Source organism: Alosa sapidissima, chromosome 12, assembly GCF_018492685.1.
Source record: "Alosa sapidissima isolate fAloSap1 chromosome 12, fAloSap1.pri, whole genome shotgun sequence".
NCBI lineage: Eukaryota > Metazoa > Chordata > Actinopteri > Clupeiformes > Clupeidae > Alosa > Alosa sapidissima.
The window spans coordinates 16,181,668-16,198,152 of NC_055968.1; the positions used below are offsets into that span (position 1 = coordinate 16,181,668).

At 38.7% G+C, this 16,485-nt stretch overlaps 1 protein-coding gene across 1 annotated transcript in view; it reads left to right on the forward strand.

Annotated features, from left to right (window-relative positions):
• Positions 1 to 16,485, forward strand: part of slc1a7b (solute carrier family 1 member 7b) — a 36,623-nt gene that overhangs the window by 733 nt on the left and 19,405 nt on the right. The window contains exon 2 of the mRNA XM_042057097.1: positions 2,031 to 2,136. Coding sequence (XP_041913031.1) covers positions 2,031 to 2,136 — 106 coding nt within the window. The remainder of the gene's footprint in view (positions 1 to 2,030; positions 2,137 to 16,485) is intronic.

Here is a 16,485-nt window from a genome sequence, read left to right on the forward strand (position 1 = left end):
CTAAGACTTGCGTTATAAGCTAATTAGTTTGTGATAAAACTGGTCACATTCGATTAGCATGAAAACATATCTCAGAGAACGGTCAAACTCTGTACACGTGTTATTAGCCCCTAGGTTCATTTTGCGCAGGAATTGTCCTTTAATGACTGTCGTTTGTACTGCTGTTCTAAATGCAATTTGAAAGGATAGATAGTTAGATGAGTGTTGGAATAAAGACATGTTTGTAATGTGTCCTAATGAATGATTTCTCTCAGAAGTCTATAACTTTTTGTATGTATGGATCAAATAACCTATACTCATCCCTTCCATTTATACTTCTATTTGATTATATCACAGGAAGTTGTGAGGAGTGTCATCAATGAAATCACACTAAAGTCACTCTCATTAAAAATGCACTTTAGGCCTATCATTGTGATATATTGTATTATGTTGATTATTGATATTTGTTAGTTGCAAATGATAGTTGCTTTTTTATCCAGCTTTTTACTAGCCTGGCCCCACCCATCCTATATCTCCTTTCAGGGAGATAATAGTCTGGGACACGATAATTCACTAACATTTCCCTCAGTCTCAGGCCAATCAGCGACAACAGGGGAAGACAAAACCGAAACTTATTGTGATAAACAGTAGCAGCAACACCTGCAAATGTGCAAATGTCAAAGAAATGCGGTTGGAAAAATGCAGAAATCTATCTACAGCAAAGGTAGACCCATATACATTGTTTCTGTTGGTGCTGTTTATTGTCAGTTTGTTACATTTAGGTGAAGTAGGAAGTAACGTTAGGAATCTCTGATCAATGTGATTGGTAAGGCTGGACCAATGATTTCAAAGTTAGTGTCCGTTGCGATTCAAGTGTTGGAAAGGAATCCCAGTCATGAGTCATCAGACTATGTTCACTTTCTGAATGAGTTTGGATTTCCATGCTATCTTATCACTGTAGTTGTGTAGAAATTGACCTAGGCTAAGCTTGTTTAAAAATAAGTAAAGACTGGTATCTTCAAGAAGCCCTTGAAGTCCCAACTTTTCTTAGGGTATCTCCTCTCCTAACACATCTAACAACCCAACACACCTAATGTGCACTTCCCATGCACTTACCATGTACTTCCCTTTCTTCCCTCCTCTACCTCCTTCTTCTTCTACCACTTTCTCCTTCCACTACACTTTGTCTAGTACTTAACACTTCTGCACTCTCATCCCGTGGTAATAGCATTGATTGATGTTGTGTTAATTGCTACCTAAGGTCTCCTCTGCATTGTAGCTTGACTGTTATTCCTCATTTTTGTAAGTTCTTTTAGATAAAAGTGCCTGCTAAAATGAATAAATGTAAAGACAGTGTGTACTCTCAAGAAATTATAATTATGGATCCTGATGAAATACATGGATGATTAGCGCACCCCCAACAAATCAACTGCTTTGTGTGCTTTCAGTTCTTAACCTTACTACATGATGCCTGTTTTGAGTTGTTTTGAGTTGTAATAAGCATTGTTATTATAGATAATTAAGCAACTATTGATTTCATACCAGAGAAGCGGCAGGAACATAACCATGCATAATTATGAGATTGGTTTTTTTTTTTGAGACATTCAATACAATAGTGAGTAGCTGTAAAAAACAATGGAGGCAAAGTGTGTTTCGGAGCCTTTGTGTTCAGCCTCACTGATGGAGATGGATGTTTCCGCTGTTGTTTTTTTTGCAGATCCACTCTTAGGCTAAAAGGTTAACGATAATAGCACAATTACTACTCATGCCTGGAGAAAGAATCCTGGTCATTCAATTGAATATAAGAGTTGCGAAGACAACAAACAACAAACTTTGTGGAAGTTCTGTCTTCGACTGTCAGTGTTATGTGAGCCAGAATGAAGCACTTATGTACTGAAGTGAGAAGCCATTTATACTGCCCTCACTTTGTACCTTGTTGTACAACTCCAAACTCCAAAAGAACATGATGTATTTTGACACTGTTCCAGAAACATACAGCATTTCATGTGTCAGATACCTGCATGTGTTTCTTCCATCGACCCCTCTAACAGCCTGCCGTGTCTGTCTCTCTTCTCAGGAGGTAAAGTACTTCCAGTTTCCTGGTGAGCTGCTGATGAGGATGTTGAAAATGCTTATTCTTCCCCTCGTTGTATCCAGGTAACCACTCATTTTCCTCCCTGTACCCGCAGCCTCTGAATCATCCCTATTGATTTGTACAGTATGGATAGAAATGGATTGATGGCTTTCTTTGTATGGACAGTGTTCAGCTTCAAACTTGACAATGATACAACACAGGGAAGAGAATCAATAAGTAAATGCAAAAGCCTACCACTCATTCAGAGACATCAGCACTATGTTTTATTTTATCAATATGCAATTACTTTATTCATTTCTCAAAGTTCAGAGTATGGGAAATATCTACAAAAGCTTAGAGTTTTGCCTTTTCATGTTGTTGGTTTTGGTGCTTTGGAAAAAGGCGACTGTAATATTGAAATGCAACCCTCAATTTAAAATGCAAACAACACTGACTCCATTAGTTTATTTTCTTTGATATAAAACATATTCATTTTGATCCATTCGTTTGATCCATCCAGAACTGAAACTGCCCTTAATTAGCAGTGCTCTTTTATTCCCTGTAATTAAGTCCATCTGTCTGACATTGAAAAGGGCCCCACCAGAAGAATATGTGTTGCAGCTATACAGTATGTGTTGATAGTATATTTGTGCAAAAGACATCAAGATCAATGATACTGTACAAGATTGAAATAGAGGAATGCATCAGAAGGCCTTTGATTGCCCCACATTGTGCCAAAAAAACAACTGTTATTGTAAAAGATGTAAAACTGAGATAAGTGTGTTAATTTTGATGGTCACCGGCGCATTTGAAGGAATCTGCTTGCATGCTAGACAATATGGAAGAGGTATTCCACTAAACCATGCTTTACTAAAACCTAGCAGTGTAGGGGAGACCGGGGTTGGTTGTCACAATTTTTACTCATGCATGAATTGCTCATCTTCAAAAACTCTTTCAGCAGTAATTCCTACATGAAATGAAAGCTTGGGGTCTTGGCTTTAAATGTGTATAACTTTTGGTTGGTTTGGTTGGTTGTCACAGGGTATGGGGTTGGTTGTCCCTGTAGAGTTTCAATGGGATTTCAGTGATAAAATGGGATCTTAAAAAATGATGTGTAACTTGAGCAAATGAGTAAGCTATCAAAGGGTAACAGTTTGATATCAAAATGTTATCACAGCATCACCTAGTGTACCTGGAATAAGCAATGTGACAACCAACCCGTGAGACAACCAGCCCCGGTCTCCCCTATAGCCTACACACATCTGCACTCGTCTATTACAGTATTTGAACCCATAGGCATATGTGAAACTAACTTTACAGTGGACAAAACAGTGAGTTAATTACTTTCACTATTGACATAGAGGAGTTGGCGCTTACATCTTGTGACAGTGCGTCTTCAGCTGTGCTTCATATGCACCTTTCGCTATAGGCCAGATTTTTCTTGGTCAGTGGCGTAATGCTTTTTAGATGGTGTAAGATAGCAATTTTTAGATAATGCGCCAGACCCCAACTTAGGTTGTTAATTGCCACACCCCTGAGCACATTGCTCAATAAAAGAGGTGGGCATGGCGAAAAACTCGAGTGTACAATAGGAATATGCTGTAGCCTGACGTAGTCATACTCAATTCTAGTCAGAATATGAGTCTGATACTGCTCCATTGGGACGTAATTATGGGGCGTGTTTCAACCGATACCGCCCCATAACCGAACCAGGGGGAATGCCTCTGCACTCAATTGGATAGACCTATCCAATCAGAGCAACAAAATAGCTTACCGTGAGGTGTAGGAAGAAAACACACGAACCATCCTTCTTCTCCTATATTCCCTCCGTTTTTAAAAAAAATTCTGTTGAACAGTGATATGCTACAAACATGTTAAACAGCTGGGAAAAGCTGTCGCAAATCCCTTGAACAGGTGGTCAATCAGAAATTTCAAACGAACGAGGGAACATGTCGCAATGCAACAGCGCTGTTTTCCCTTGATGAAAGTGAAACCACGAGTTTTCCCACATCTCAACCTTTGCCAAAGTTTTCAGAAATAATCGTTTTCAGTGATACAACCTCATTAAATAATATGCATTTTCAATATGGGGTCTTAAAAGTCATGTATCCTTCTAGCCACAGCGTTTTTGTTTCAAACATAAGCCTAATCTAAGCGTGCTCAGATGACGTGATAGACCAGGCGCTGTTGCTCACCTGTCCATCATCGTAAAGCCTGATTTGATTGGTCCGCCCGATATAGGGCGAGCATACTTCCACCACAATAAAGCAATGCCAGACCGAACTTCCCGACCTGTGGGCGGGACTAAGTTCGGAATGGCACCCAGGCTAAATATGCTGTGCATTGTGACAAGAATACGCTTTGCACTGCGCTTTTGACCATCATAATAGAGCCCTTAGTGTTTGTGAATTTCATGTTACTACTCAAGATGTATGAAGACCCAATATTAGTTTGATAATGGAGCTTGTTCTAAATGTCTTCCAGAAACTAATGACATTTCAGAGACCAGTGATTCATGCTGAAAATGGACCACTTGAATTACGCTTGTTTTGAGTGGTGGAAGAAAATAACCCTTATTATCTGACACAAAAAGAACTTCTAAGACATTTAAAAGGATTTCAAAAATCAGTGAAATTGTGGGCATGACTCAAAAACTTATGGAAATAAATTGCCCTGCGGTGACCAGGTTTAGAAAAGCTATTTAAAAATTGTGTCTTGGTTTTGGTCTTCTTTTTGTATTGAGGGGTAAACATGATTGATTTGCGCATATCAGTCATCAGCATTCCTGCTTTTAATTTACAAAACTATTTCAAATTACACTGGGAGATCCCCATCAATTAACTGTTTTATATGTATTTTTATTATGTAACCTATTACTGTGATACTAATGCTTATTGCAAAAGGCATGGCAACAAAAATGCATAGAAAAGAATGTACAGTAGGCCTGTTTGAGACATGCAAAACTACAACAGACTGTAGAATGGATGCAAAACTATGGCAGTGAGCAGTACTGTGTCACTGAATTGGGACCATAGTCACATCATACTTAAGACATGTTGCTGAGACCTATTCAATATTATGATATTGGTTAATTATGTAGGCCTAATCAGTGCTAAAGTGTTTACTGACTAAAATGTCATACATAAAGTCAAAGAAAGAGCAGTGGGCTTGCCCTTCCAAATGTTATGATTTATTATTAGGTTGCAAATTTACAGTACAAGAAAAAGTATTTACTGGTTTCAGGCCTCTGAAACAGTGTGGTGCAGTGCGGAGGCCAAGTTTTGCAAACTGGTATCACTTGTTGCACTGATGACATGAAAACTCCCCTCTCTCCATTGCACTTCTCCTCCAACCCAGTAGTAAGTTCAACATTTTGGATTTGGATACAGTTTAGGCAAACATTTAATCTCTCTGATCTTTCCATACTCAATCCTGTCTGTAATAATAACCTTTTTCTAGCTGCTAAATTAAATGACACTTTCAAACAGTGTGATCATATGAGCCTTACTACATGCAAAGATTTTTTCCATAAGGTCTTTTCCAGCTTCACTGACTTGGGCAATACCTTCCACATCTCTAAGTCCAGTTTTTCCTCAAGGGGGTGATTTATTAATGTCCAATAGCAAGGAAAATGTTGTTGCTTTTGCAACATTAATACTGTAGCACAATGGAGAATACTTACTGTATGAAATGGCAATCTGCTACACCTCCAACAGCCTCCACGTGGCTTTCTGATATCACAATGTTTTTAAAAATAGAAAAAAAATCAAATACTTTCTTAGAGGATCAGCCAAAAAATTCAACAAAATCCGCCATGAGAAAAAGGTGATGATGATAATTTGATTTATGTAATCTGGTAAACCCTGTTTTGGATTATCAAATTTGTCTGTCTAACAATCAGTCACTTTACTTGTTTATACAGCACTACCCAACATGCATGGTGGGATTAAAGACTGGTCTTAAATAAAAAGTAGATGTTCATTAATTATTCAAGACTTTGGTGCCACAGTCTCTCGCTACAAGATAAATAGCAGAATATCACTTTAACCTGGGTTGGTGATAACTTCATTTCTCGCATTTTCTCACATTCTCTCTGGTCAAAATCTGTGACAAATTTATAACAGCATCAGCAGTTGTTCTCTTATATATGTAAGGACTGATGTATATGTTAAACCATCTGTTGACCATACTGAACAGTAGAAGAAAATGCATTGTAATGTGTAATACTGTGAGGGACTTCAGGTGATCAGATCGTAAAATTAAAAATATGAATGAAGAAAACTCACCTAAAGCAACAGGATTTACTCCTTCTCCTTTCGTTCTTCTGCCAAAAATATGTATAGCATGAAGTGCATTGATGTTGCGTTGATTGCATTGGAATCCAGTAACTTTCTTGGTGCCATAAGTATCATAGGTTTGGGCATATAGGTATGAACTGAAGAGCATCATTGGACATTTATCAGCCTTTGCAGTATTGCAATATTGCAGTATTGTAATTGGCTCATTCATTCATTAATTCCCTCACTCTCCATCTTAAGATAGTGTGTGGTGAGTGTTCTGGCACATAATGGCTACCGTGCATTACCCAGGTGGATGCTACACATTGATGGTGGTTAGTGAGGTTCCACCTTCACTGTGAAGCGCTTTGGGTGTCTTGAAAAGTGCTATATAAATGCAATGTGTTGTTGTTGTTGTATTGCAGGGTGCCTTCTTAGCATCACTCGAGGCTTGTAATATATCATTCACAACTTCAGTTTCACTGAAAATCTATGGAAAGATACCTCATTTGATTGATTTTTTTCAATTTAGTGACTAAATAGAATGTGAACTTTTATTTTCATTACCGATATGGGAAATGACAATGGGAGACCATTTTTTTTTTTTTCATTTACACAAATAAGCACATTAAATGAACAGTGCAGTGCATCAAAATTAATGTTTTATATATGTTTAATTCCATTTTGAATGAATTAACTCTCATTACCAAAATACCGCAGCATATCGGTAATGATAGTCCACAGTGTAAGATTCTATGACATTAACAATATCATGATGTGAGAGAAGAGAGAACAACTGAACTTGATTCCATGTTAAACCTTTTGTCCCAAGTGATGCATCATGGGTCTGCTTGTTAATTTAAAGGAACAGTGTAGTTTTTTATAGGCAGGTAAACTCTGCATTACGGTAATGAGAAACATTTATTGTAACGCAATAGTTTTACAATAAATGTAATATTTCCTTTTGCAAAATACCATAAAGATCTATGTTAACCATAAATAAAGACATTTTTACACAACCTTGCATAATCTTCTTTAATGTATTGAAATTGATGAAATTGTGTTAAAATATTAAAAATGTCTGTCCCTATAGTGTTCTTTAAAGTCTTTGTAGAAAATCTCTTAGTTACTATTAGTAAAATATTGTTTTCGTAAAATAGAACCCGGTTCACTACAGCTTTATGAGAATCACCCAGGTACTGTAGAAGCCTAGATCACACTAAAATGCAAGATTCCATTACCTACTACTTTTGTGTCCCTTTCAGCATTTGTACAGAGAGAAACCAATATGTGCAGCTCACATCTTTTAGTGGCTTACCGTTATTCACATGTCAGACACAAGGCTGCTTAACAGTAGCTTCCTTGGAAGTACCATCTTTCATTGCTGTAGTAACATGGTTGAATTTGGGGGATGACTAAGTGTTGCCCCTTAGCTAGAAAACTCTATATTCGTCATTTAGGAGCCTTGTGAAAAGCAAAGCTTGCTGCAGCAATTTGCATTCATTTCTGAGATTAAAACAACAACAGCCTGTGACTGACTTTATCAACATTCCCACCCCCTCATATGCACATGCATACACACAAAAACACTTTTCATCGGAAGCACCACCAGAAGTAGCACCACAACAATGAAAACATTCCTGCTCACATGCACAGCAATTAGAGATAATTAATCCTAAATTAAAAAAAAAAAACTCATCCAGCTAAATGCAGGGTAGAGGTTGGTTATGTGGATTAAAAACTGGTAAGGCATACAGATTAGAATTTCTCTGTTTTTTGACAATCTGATATTATTCTGCTATGGCAACCAGGTAACACATAAACAGAATCAAGAAACAGCTATTCTCACAATTTATTTTAATATAACGATGGCAGTGGGTCATGAGCAGACCGTGATAATGATCATTTGATTTATGTAATATGGTAAACCCTGTTCTGAAATAACAAATCGGTCTGTCTAACAATCAAACAGTCACTTTATTGGCTAATACTACCCAACCTGTTGCTTAATGATTATGTAGTAGCTATTTGTAAATTTGTAAATTCTTCAAGACATTGGTGCCACAGTCTCTTGCTACAAGATGAATAACATATTTTCACGTTGGTGATAACCACAGAGCATTTTCTCACATTCTCTCTGGTGTATGATGTATCTCTGCAAAACATCTATTCTCTATTTTATATATATGGATCATGAAGTGGAGCATGTCTATTAATCTATACATCTGTACCAAATGTAGTCTGCACATGTTAATGCACAGACATGGCTCATAATGCCATCTGTATTGGCTTTGCTGCAAAGCTATTAACACTGATTGTGGCAACAGCTTGTAGCCATCAGTCAGATAGTACCAGATTTCCCAAAGTGGTAAAGAGAAAGCTCTACATGCAAAAAGCTATCCATGAGAGACATGATGTGATGATTTGTTTTGACAAAATAAGATCAGATGGGACCCAGTAAATGGCAAAACCGAAAACCGATCATATGTCTGTGTACACAGCGTACAGTGCTGACATGTTGTTATGTTTTAAAATTATCACTAAATAACATGCAATACTCATACACATTACCCTCTCCTTTTTTCATTTTAAATAAAATGAGTGCCATACTTTTTACAATATATCTGTATTAAACTGTTGACCTAAAGTAATCTTATTCACTACAAGTAATTTCCCACTTTTTATGTTTTAGGCAACTGCTAGTATCATTTTCCAATTCCTTCCTTTTTCCTAAGTATATGGCACTTCTGAGGGTATATGGTGAGGTATTTTCTCTGTAGAAGGACTAAACGCCCGCTGCGACAGACCCCACTGGGAAAACACTGGGGCGAGACAGGGGCTGTCGTGACCGAGAGTCTGCTCTTTTTCTGTGTCGGCTATGTGGAGGAAAATAGACTGGACTTTTTGAGAGGACCTCCAGCAGCTGTGTGTGGTAGACTGTTTGATTTACATGCTTTAAGAAGCATGCCAGAAGGCTGCACTCTGCACAGCGACAGGAAATTCTAAACTTTGAAGTTATAAAATGTCTCATTAAAATGTTTATCTCGCTGGACAGGCCTTTTATGAGCAAACATTCTGTAGAATTTATTGCTATAGCACTTTTTTTCTCAGAAATGTGCTGAATATCTGTAAAAGACAAACAAACATACTTCTTCGCTTGATTCACCATTATGTGAAAGTATCTTCTGGAAAAATCAATTTCATGTGCCTGCAGGTGACATTGATTTATGAACTCCATTTGTGGAACAGATCAATTTAGCTTTGATAGATTTCCAAAGCTGCCATTTGTACATGCTGTCAAACTAGAAGGGCTTTCATACTCAGGTCTTCGGCATAAGGGGGCCATAACTGCAAAGCCTGAGGATCAATCAAACAGGGAAAAGGGTCTCAACCATCTGAAGTGCAGATGTACTCTACAAATGTATTGCCCAATAGAAGTCTCTTAAAAAAAAACATAGTCCAGTATTTCTTTCGAAATTGAAATAAAGTTGTATGCAACAGCAAACCCATACAACTTCATTTCAATTGTGAATTTCCAGAGCGTGTTACTCCACACTCGGCAATCGACTCCTACGGACTTTCCCCTAAAGAGGGCAGCTGCAGCAGCAACATTTTCGGAAAGGTACTGGCTTGATGAAATTCATTCTGGACTCTCTATCCGACCACATAAAGACCTCGGGATACTTCGGTTTGGCTTTAGGGACCCTCTACTCACTACCACATAAGTGTAATGTTGTTTGGAACTGTAGAAGAGGTATAAAAATAGCGTTTTGTAGCAGCGAAATGACATGCCCGGGTCACTTCCAGGCTAACAAGTTTTGACTAAAAACGGTAAAATCAAACTTTTTCAAAACACATCCGAATGACATGATTTTGATGTCAACTCAACATATGTACTCCCAATCATCCGTAAATTGATCTAAAGTGCATTTTACTCCGGATAATTCCTTTTAAGGAGGAGAACATTGCAGAATATAATCAGTGTACTTACTTGCCACTATAATTAATTACATTGTAAAACTGTCCTGTTTTACTGTGAATTTAAAGAATGGCCATGTGTGCAAGAAAGGGAAAAGATAATTAGATTAAGCTTTACATCTAATGGAAACAACAGAAGAGCACCACATCAGAACATGAGCTAGAATTTTGAGGGTTATCGATTCTGACTAAAAGAAGAAAATAAAATAAATCAATGCCAACCCTTACTAAGAAGCAAAAGGACACATGTGGAACCATGACGATAAATGTGGCCAGTGGTTTCAGCACAGTCATGTTCTTAATACAAGTAGCTGAAAGGAGAAAAGTGCAGGATGATCAGAATCAGATCATGTTGTTCAGTAAGAAGAGACCATTACATCAATATTCCGGTACTTTATTTGGTGATTCACATTCAAAGAGAACAGTAGATGTATGTGAATATGATTGGAGTTTTTATGTTCCATTGCATTGACATTGCAAGATGACTGTTTCATTCATAGGTGATTACTGGAGAGATGAGGCCAATTGCATGTTGCTCAAACCTCCCCTCTCTTCAAATTGAAATTCCGGATGCAGCCGTCGCATTCTGATCAAAGCAAAGGCTTTGTGTCATTTTTTCTATGACTAACACACTCAGTAGAGATGCTGTTTTGTACTACCAGCTATTTCCCCATATATGAGGTGGTCATCTAACAAACGGAGAGAGAGAGCGACAGAGACGAGGTTGCCACGGTACCAACTATATGCTGTTGATTCTGGCTGTGGAGCGAGGGCTCGTCCAATGATCTTCTCCGGGTCCTGTGTTGCCCGGGGAATGATTCAATAGGGTGAAAGCCAGATTAAGTGGAGACAGGCATGGCATTTTCTTAATGAATCCGCCACCACACCACCACACTGGTTCATCGTCATCAGGGGATTACCCATTAAGCATTTCTCTGTGTGTGTCGGAACCCTGACTGAGTGGCCAGTGTGGGCTGCCACCACTGCTGGACAACTCGCTGTTTCCTGTAGGTTGCACACAATAAATTGTTAAGATTTGCACTTGTTTTTAGAGAATTGCCTTGATGTAGTGAATTCATAATGCCACTTTCATTATTGATGCATTTCAAGATATGTTTGATTTACATGCTTATCATGCAAAATATTACATTACATATTTTATATATACATTAGATTCTTAATCGAAAGGATGTCCATATTTGAAATAGGATTTTGAATTGAATGAAAAGACAGACATCACTTTGTCCTCTAAATATCCCTGGATGTTGTTTTACACTATGTCAGCATAAGGTAATGTTTTTTTGCACAGTATTTGTTCCCACTGTAATAAGACCTACAGGAGAAGCAAATCAGTTTTTTTCAGGCACACTTTGTGTTTACGAAAACTTCCATCTCGCAGCAGTCAACAACATGAAAAACTATATCTCTCTTTGTTTAACCTTTACATGATGAGAGATGTCCGATGACAATCACTACTATGTAATCTCAGCTGGGGTTATCCAGATGTTGAGTGGCAAGCAGCAGTCAGTCTTTTATAGGCCACAGGATTCGCTAATCTTTTGGAAGCCACTCAGCAGGCTGGTGCTATGCTGACTGCTCGTGGTTGCATGGGCTTTTTTGTTTTACACGTTTTTTTTCCCCCCATGGTTTTTGACTTCGACCAGCTGTGGCTGGGTTATTTTTTTAGTTGGTTGGGTTAGTTTTTTTTTTGTTTTTTTTTGCGTCCCTGTGGTTGTGGCTGAAACAGCAACTGTGAAATCTGAAAAGGTCCACATACACACACATACAAACACACATTGTGAGAGTATTCAGAGAGAGGAAAAACTGTGTTTCTTTAGTGTCTCGTGAAAAAATCTCGGCAGGACCCAAATCAATTGCCAATAGCTACACACTGAAGTGGCAGAGTGTGACTTGAAAGAAATGTGGCATTGTGTTCACGTGGCCTTGGTTGGTGAGAGGACTGCATGTAGATGTTGTCATGGCTAAACGTTCATTTTTAAAACTGAGCAACTGACCAGCCAGTCAAAGGCAATTCAAAACGAGTCAGAAAGTTGAGACAGGACCCATCGTCAAAATTTCGGTGTCCACCACTCTAGTTCATCCAAAACAAACCAGCTCAAAGTGCTAAATACCGGAATTATCCTTTAATATACCTTTAAAATTAAATGTTCATACAATGTGACATACAGTAGATCATTGCCGTTTACTTTGGGCCTGATAATTGTGAATACAAGATCAGTCAGACAGTGTCGTTTCCCATTGCTTGGGCCTTGTCCTTAAGACATCTATTAAGTATTTGTGTTTATTAGTGTTTTTTAAATCTAAATCATAGTCTAGTCTGCAGTCATGTGCGGTCTGTCTAACTTGTTGGTCGCTGATATGCAGCTTAAAGCTTTAAGCAGTGTGGGCTGTGGTGGTGAACATATCGACTAAACTTGTACTGTCCTGCTGTTTGGTTTATTGCCTCACACTGAAAGCATGAGTGTTTTGATGACAAGCTGCACTGCTTGCTTCACAGCACAGGGTCACAGCATCGACAGTAATTGTCAGTAGGTGGTGAGTGACCAGTGCTGGCCCAAGACTTTATGGGGCCCTGAGCAGAATTTGATTTGGGGCCCCCCTCCCTAACCCACGTAGACACCTGTGCTTCACTATTATTGATACAAATGTCACTCTATAATGTAACATTATAAATTGTATTAATATAGTTGTTATTTACAATGTCACAGTAATAGCATAGGCTAAAGAGAATTTTTAGACCTATTTATTGTGGCCTCAACAGGCCTGCCGTAGTCCTAAATCAGTTTCAGTGGCTTGAAACAAAATAACAACTGTCTCTCAAATATTTAACAGTGACTTAGGCTATGATTTATGGTTTCAAATCAACTGAACCCCATTTATCCTTTTGAATGAATTAAACTTGATTGTGGAGAGAAACTCATCCTCATTGATACTTTGGCATGCCAGGGCTGCTCCACATGTTCAAATTTATCCAATGTGGTTATGTCTACATTTAGGCTACACTTAATTTGGCAGATGCCTTTATCCAATGTGAGTAGCAGCAATAGAATAACAATTTAAGCTACAGAGCTACAGCAATAGAACGTCTAGAAAGCTTTTTTTATGCACAGTCCAATGTTGGCTGTTGTAGAGACATGCACAACCTGCATTTTAATGTGTTATTCTCCACATTGCTTCTCCAATTTCTGTACCAAATATTTTTTATTTTGTACCTTTTTGTATGTGTTTTTTTTTTTATGTGTTTTTTTTTTTGTAAAATACATTTTGTACCAAAATGTATTTTATTAGGGTAAGGCTATTTGCACCCCTGATACAATTAGCAGTGTATGCTATTCGTACCCTGGTGCAATTAGAAGTGAATTCTATTAGTACCCCGGTGTACACAACAATGTGTCCTATTAGTACCCCATCTGGTACAAATATATTCGCACCCCGGTGCACACAGCAATGTGTACTATTAATACCCTGTCTGGTACAAATATCAGTGTATGCTATTTGCACCCCTGTGCATTTATTCTTGCATATTGATCACACAATGTAATAATAACTAGATGTACCGCAGAGCGGTACAACATATGACCGCCGCCCAGTCCAGCACATTTTTTCCACAAAAATAAATCACGCTGAAAGGCCTATATGATTCAAACTGTCTCACTAAATTGCATTATCCACACTCAATTCCCACTGGTATCTGCTAGACAACAAGTACCAAAACATGATTAGTTAATAGATTTCACATGTAAAATTAATTTTATACAACCCCACCCCCATCTTGCCTGTTCATAATTCTGAGAAATTCTTGTGTGCATCTGTGCGTGTACATGTTTATGTTTATGTGAGTGGGTGTGTGTGTGTGTGTGTGTGTGCGTGATTGTGTGTGTGCCTGCGTATGTGCCTGTGTTTGTGCATGTGCATGCATGCGTACATATGTCTACTGTGTGAGTATGTGTCATACGTAGGATTACTGTGAATGTATGTGTGTGCATGTGTATCTGTTTATGCACATGTGTGCACATGGAATGGGTTAAGATGACCCCTGGAGGCAAACATACGGAAAAAATTGGTCATCCTAGGCCCTACGGTTCTCAAGATATTCACAGAAAACTGTGTCTGCCCTACCCTCCTTTCGGGGGGTCCAGTCCAGCGGGGGGGCTACAGATCAAAGCGAAAAACAATGGTTCCATGCTATCCATGTGGGGTTACATGCCCACCAAGTTTCGTGTACCCCGGTCTTTCAGTGTCCCGGGAATCCTTGTTGGTGTACGGTCACTAAATGTACACATAAATTATTTTATTGTAAGGCCCCCCATGAACGAAAGTTCACGAAACTTGGCATGCATTCGGAGGGTGTCATAATGATCCTACACTTTCAATTTCGTGCAGTTTTGACCATGTCAGCCAGAGATATTGTGATGAAAACACCTAATTTTTTGCTTTTTAATTTTTAACTAGGTGGCGCTATACATGAAATAAGTGGTAATGGGATAGGTTGACATGTCCCCTTAAGACCAACATACAAAGGACAAACCGTAGGACCTCCTAGGCCCTACGGTTCTCGAGATATTCACAGAAAACTGTCTCCGGCCACCTACAGGCCAGTTGGTGTATAGTAACATAAATTAATTTATTGTGTGGCCCCCCATGAACGGAATTCCACGAAACTTGGCGTGCATTCAGAGGGTGTCATAATCATCCTAAACTTCTAATTTCGTGCAGTTTTGACTATGTTAGGTCACAGATACCTGCGATTACAACACCTCATTTTTACTTTTTTGTGTTTAACTAGGTGGCGCTATACATGAAATGAGTGGTTATGGAATGGGTTGACATGGCCCCTTGAGATCAACATACAAAAAAAATGGTCCTCCTAAACCCTACGGTTCTCGAGATATTCACAGAAAACTGTGTCTGCCCTACCCTCCTTTCGGGGGGTCCAGTCCAGCGGGGGGGGGCTACAGAACGAAAAACGATGGTTCCATGCTATCCATGTGGGGTTACATGCCCACCAAGTTTCGTGTACCCCGGTCTTACAGTGTCCCGGGAATCCTTGACGGAAATTTGCAAAATGCGAAAAAGAAAAAACAAAAAAAAAAATCTGACTAAACCTATATGACCGCCGCTTCACTGCGCGGCGGTCATAATAATAAAAAACAAGTAACATGTTTTTTTGTTGTTACGTAACAGGGTGTGAATTGCTCAGCTGTGTAATAGACAGATGGTGTTTGCAGGTAAACTCATAGTTTATAGACCTGAACGTCATATTCACGAAATTTCTGTTAACTAACAAACTGACGGTTGTATGTGTTCACTGAACCAAGATTATGAAAATAAAACACAACTTTTCAATCTAAAACTTAATCTGAACAGATATTAGTGCCGAAACATTTCATTTGATATGGTGAATGGAAGTCAATTGGGCCATACATTTCAGACTAGCGGTGACCAAAGAATATTTTACTGGATAGCGTGACAGCAGTTAGGCTGTGGAGTGGCTCGATCTTTGGCATCAGTAAGGCTGGGGTCTTTCGCAATTAGCTTTGCCGAAGCGTTGTTTTAACAGGCATTTCATAAAATGTGAATTATTAGCCTACTCTTTGTGGATAGGCTTCTGACACCTGCACACAGTTGATAACCTCTCTGTATTGTTCTCTTTAATCTCGACGAGAGAAAAATAATCCTCATACCTCCACAACGGCAAAATCACTTTTATCCAAACTGTCGGCAACGCTGTGTTTAATATTGCTGTGTTAACGTTAGATCAGTGCCTGTCTGTGCGCATGATCCAATGTTGGCAGACACAGCAGTTGAAGGCAGGTATATTGATCATGAAATCAAAATTATATTGTCTTTTGTGTACATAGCTATGTTAATATATGTTAAAATTTACATAACATATGTTAATATATGTTCAAATTTACATAACATATGTTAATATATGTTCAAATTATTTTTTTTCCTTCTTCACGACTGGGGGCCCCCTGGTGGCCAAGGGGCCCCAAGCAGCAAGAAGGGTCCAGCTGCAGAGCCACAGACATATAGCAACCGAGCTACCATCATCAATCTACCACAGAGGATCTACCAACGCATGCGCTGATGTTCTTCTTGCTTAGCTAATAGCTGAAACTAGTTTAGTTAGTTTAGCTGGTGTGTCGTGTT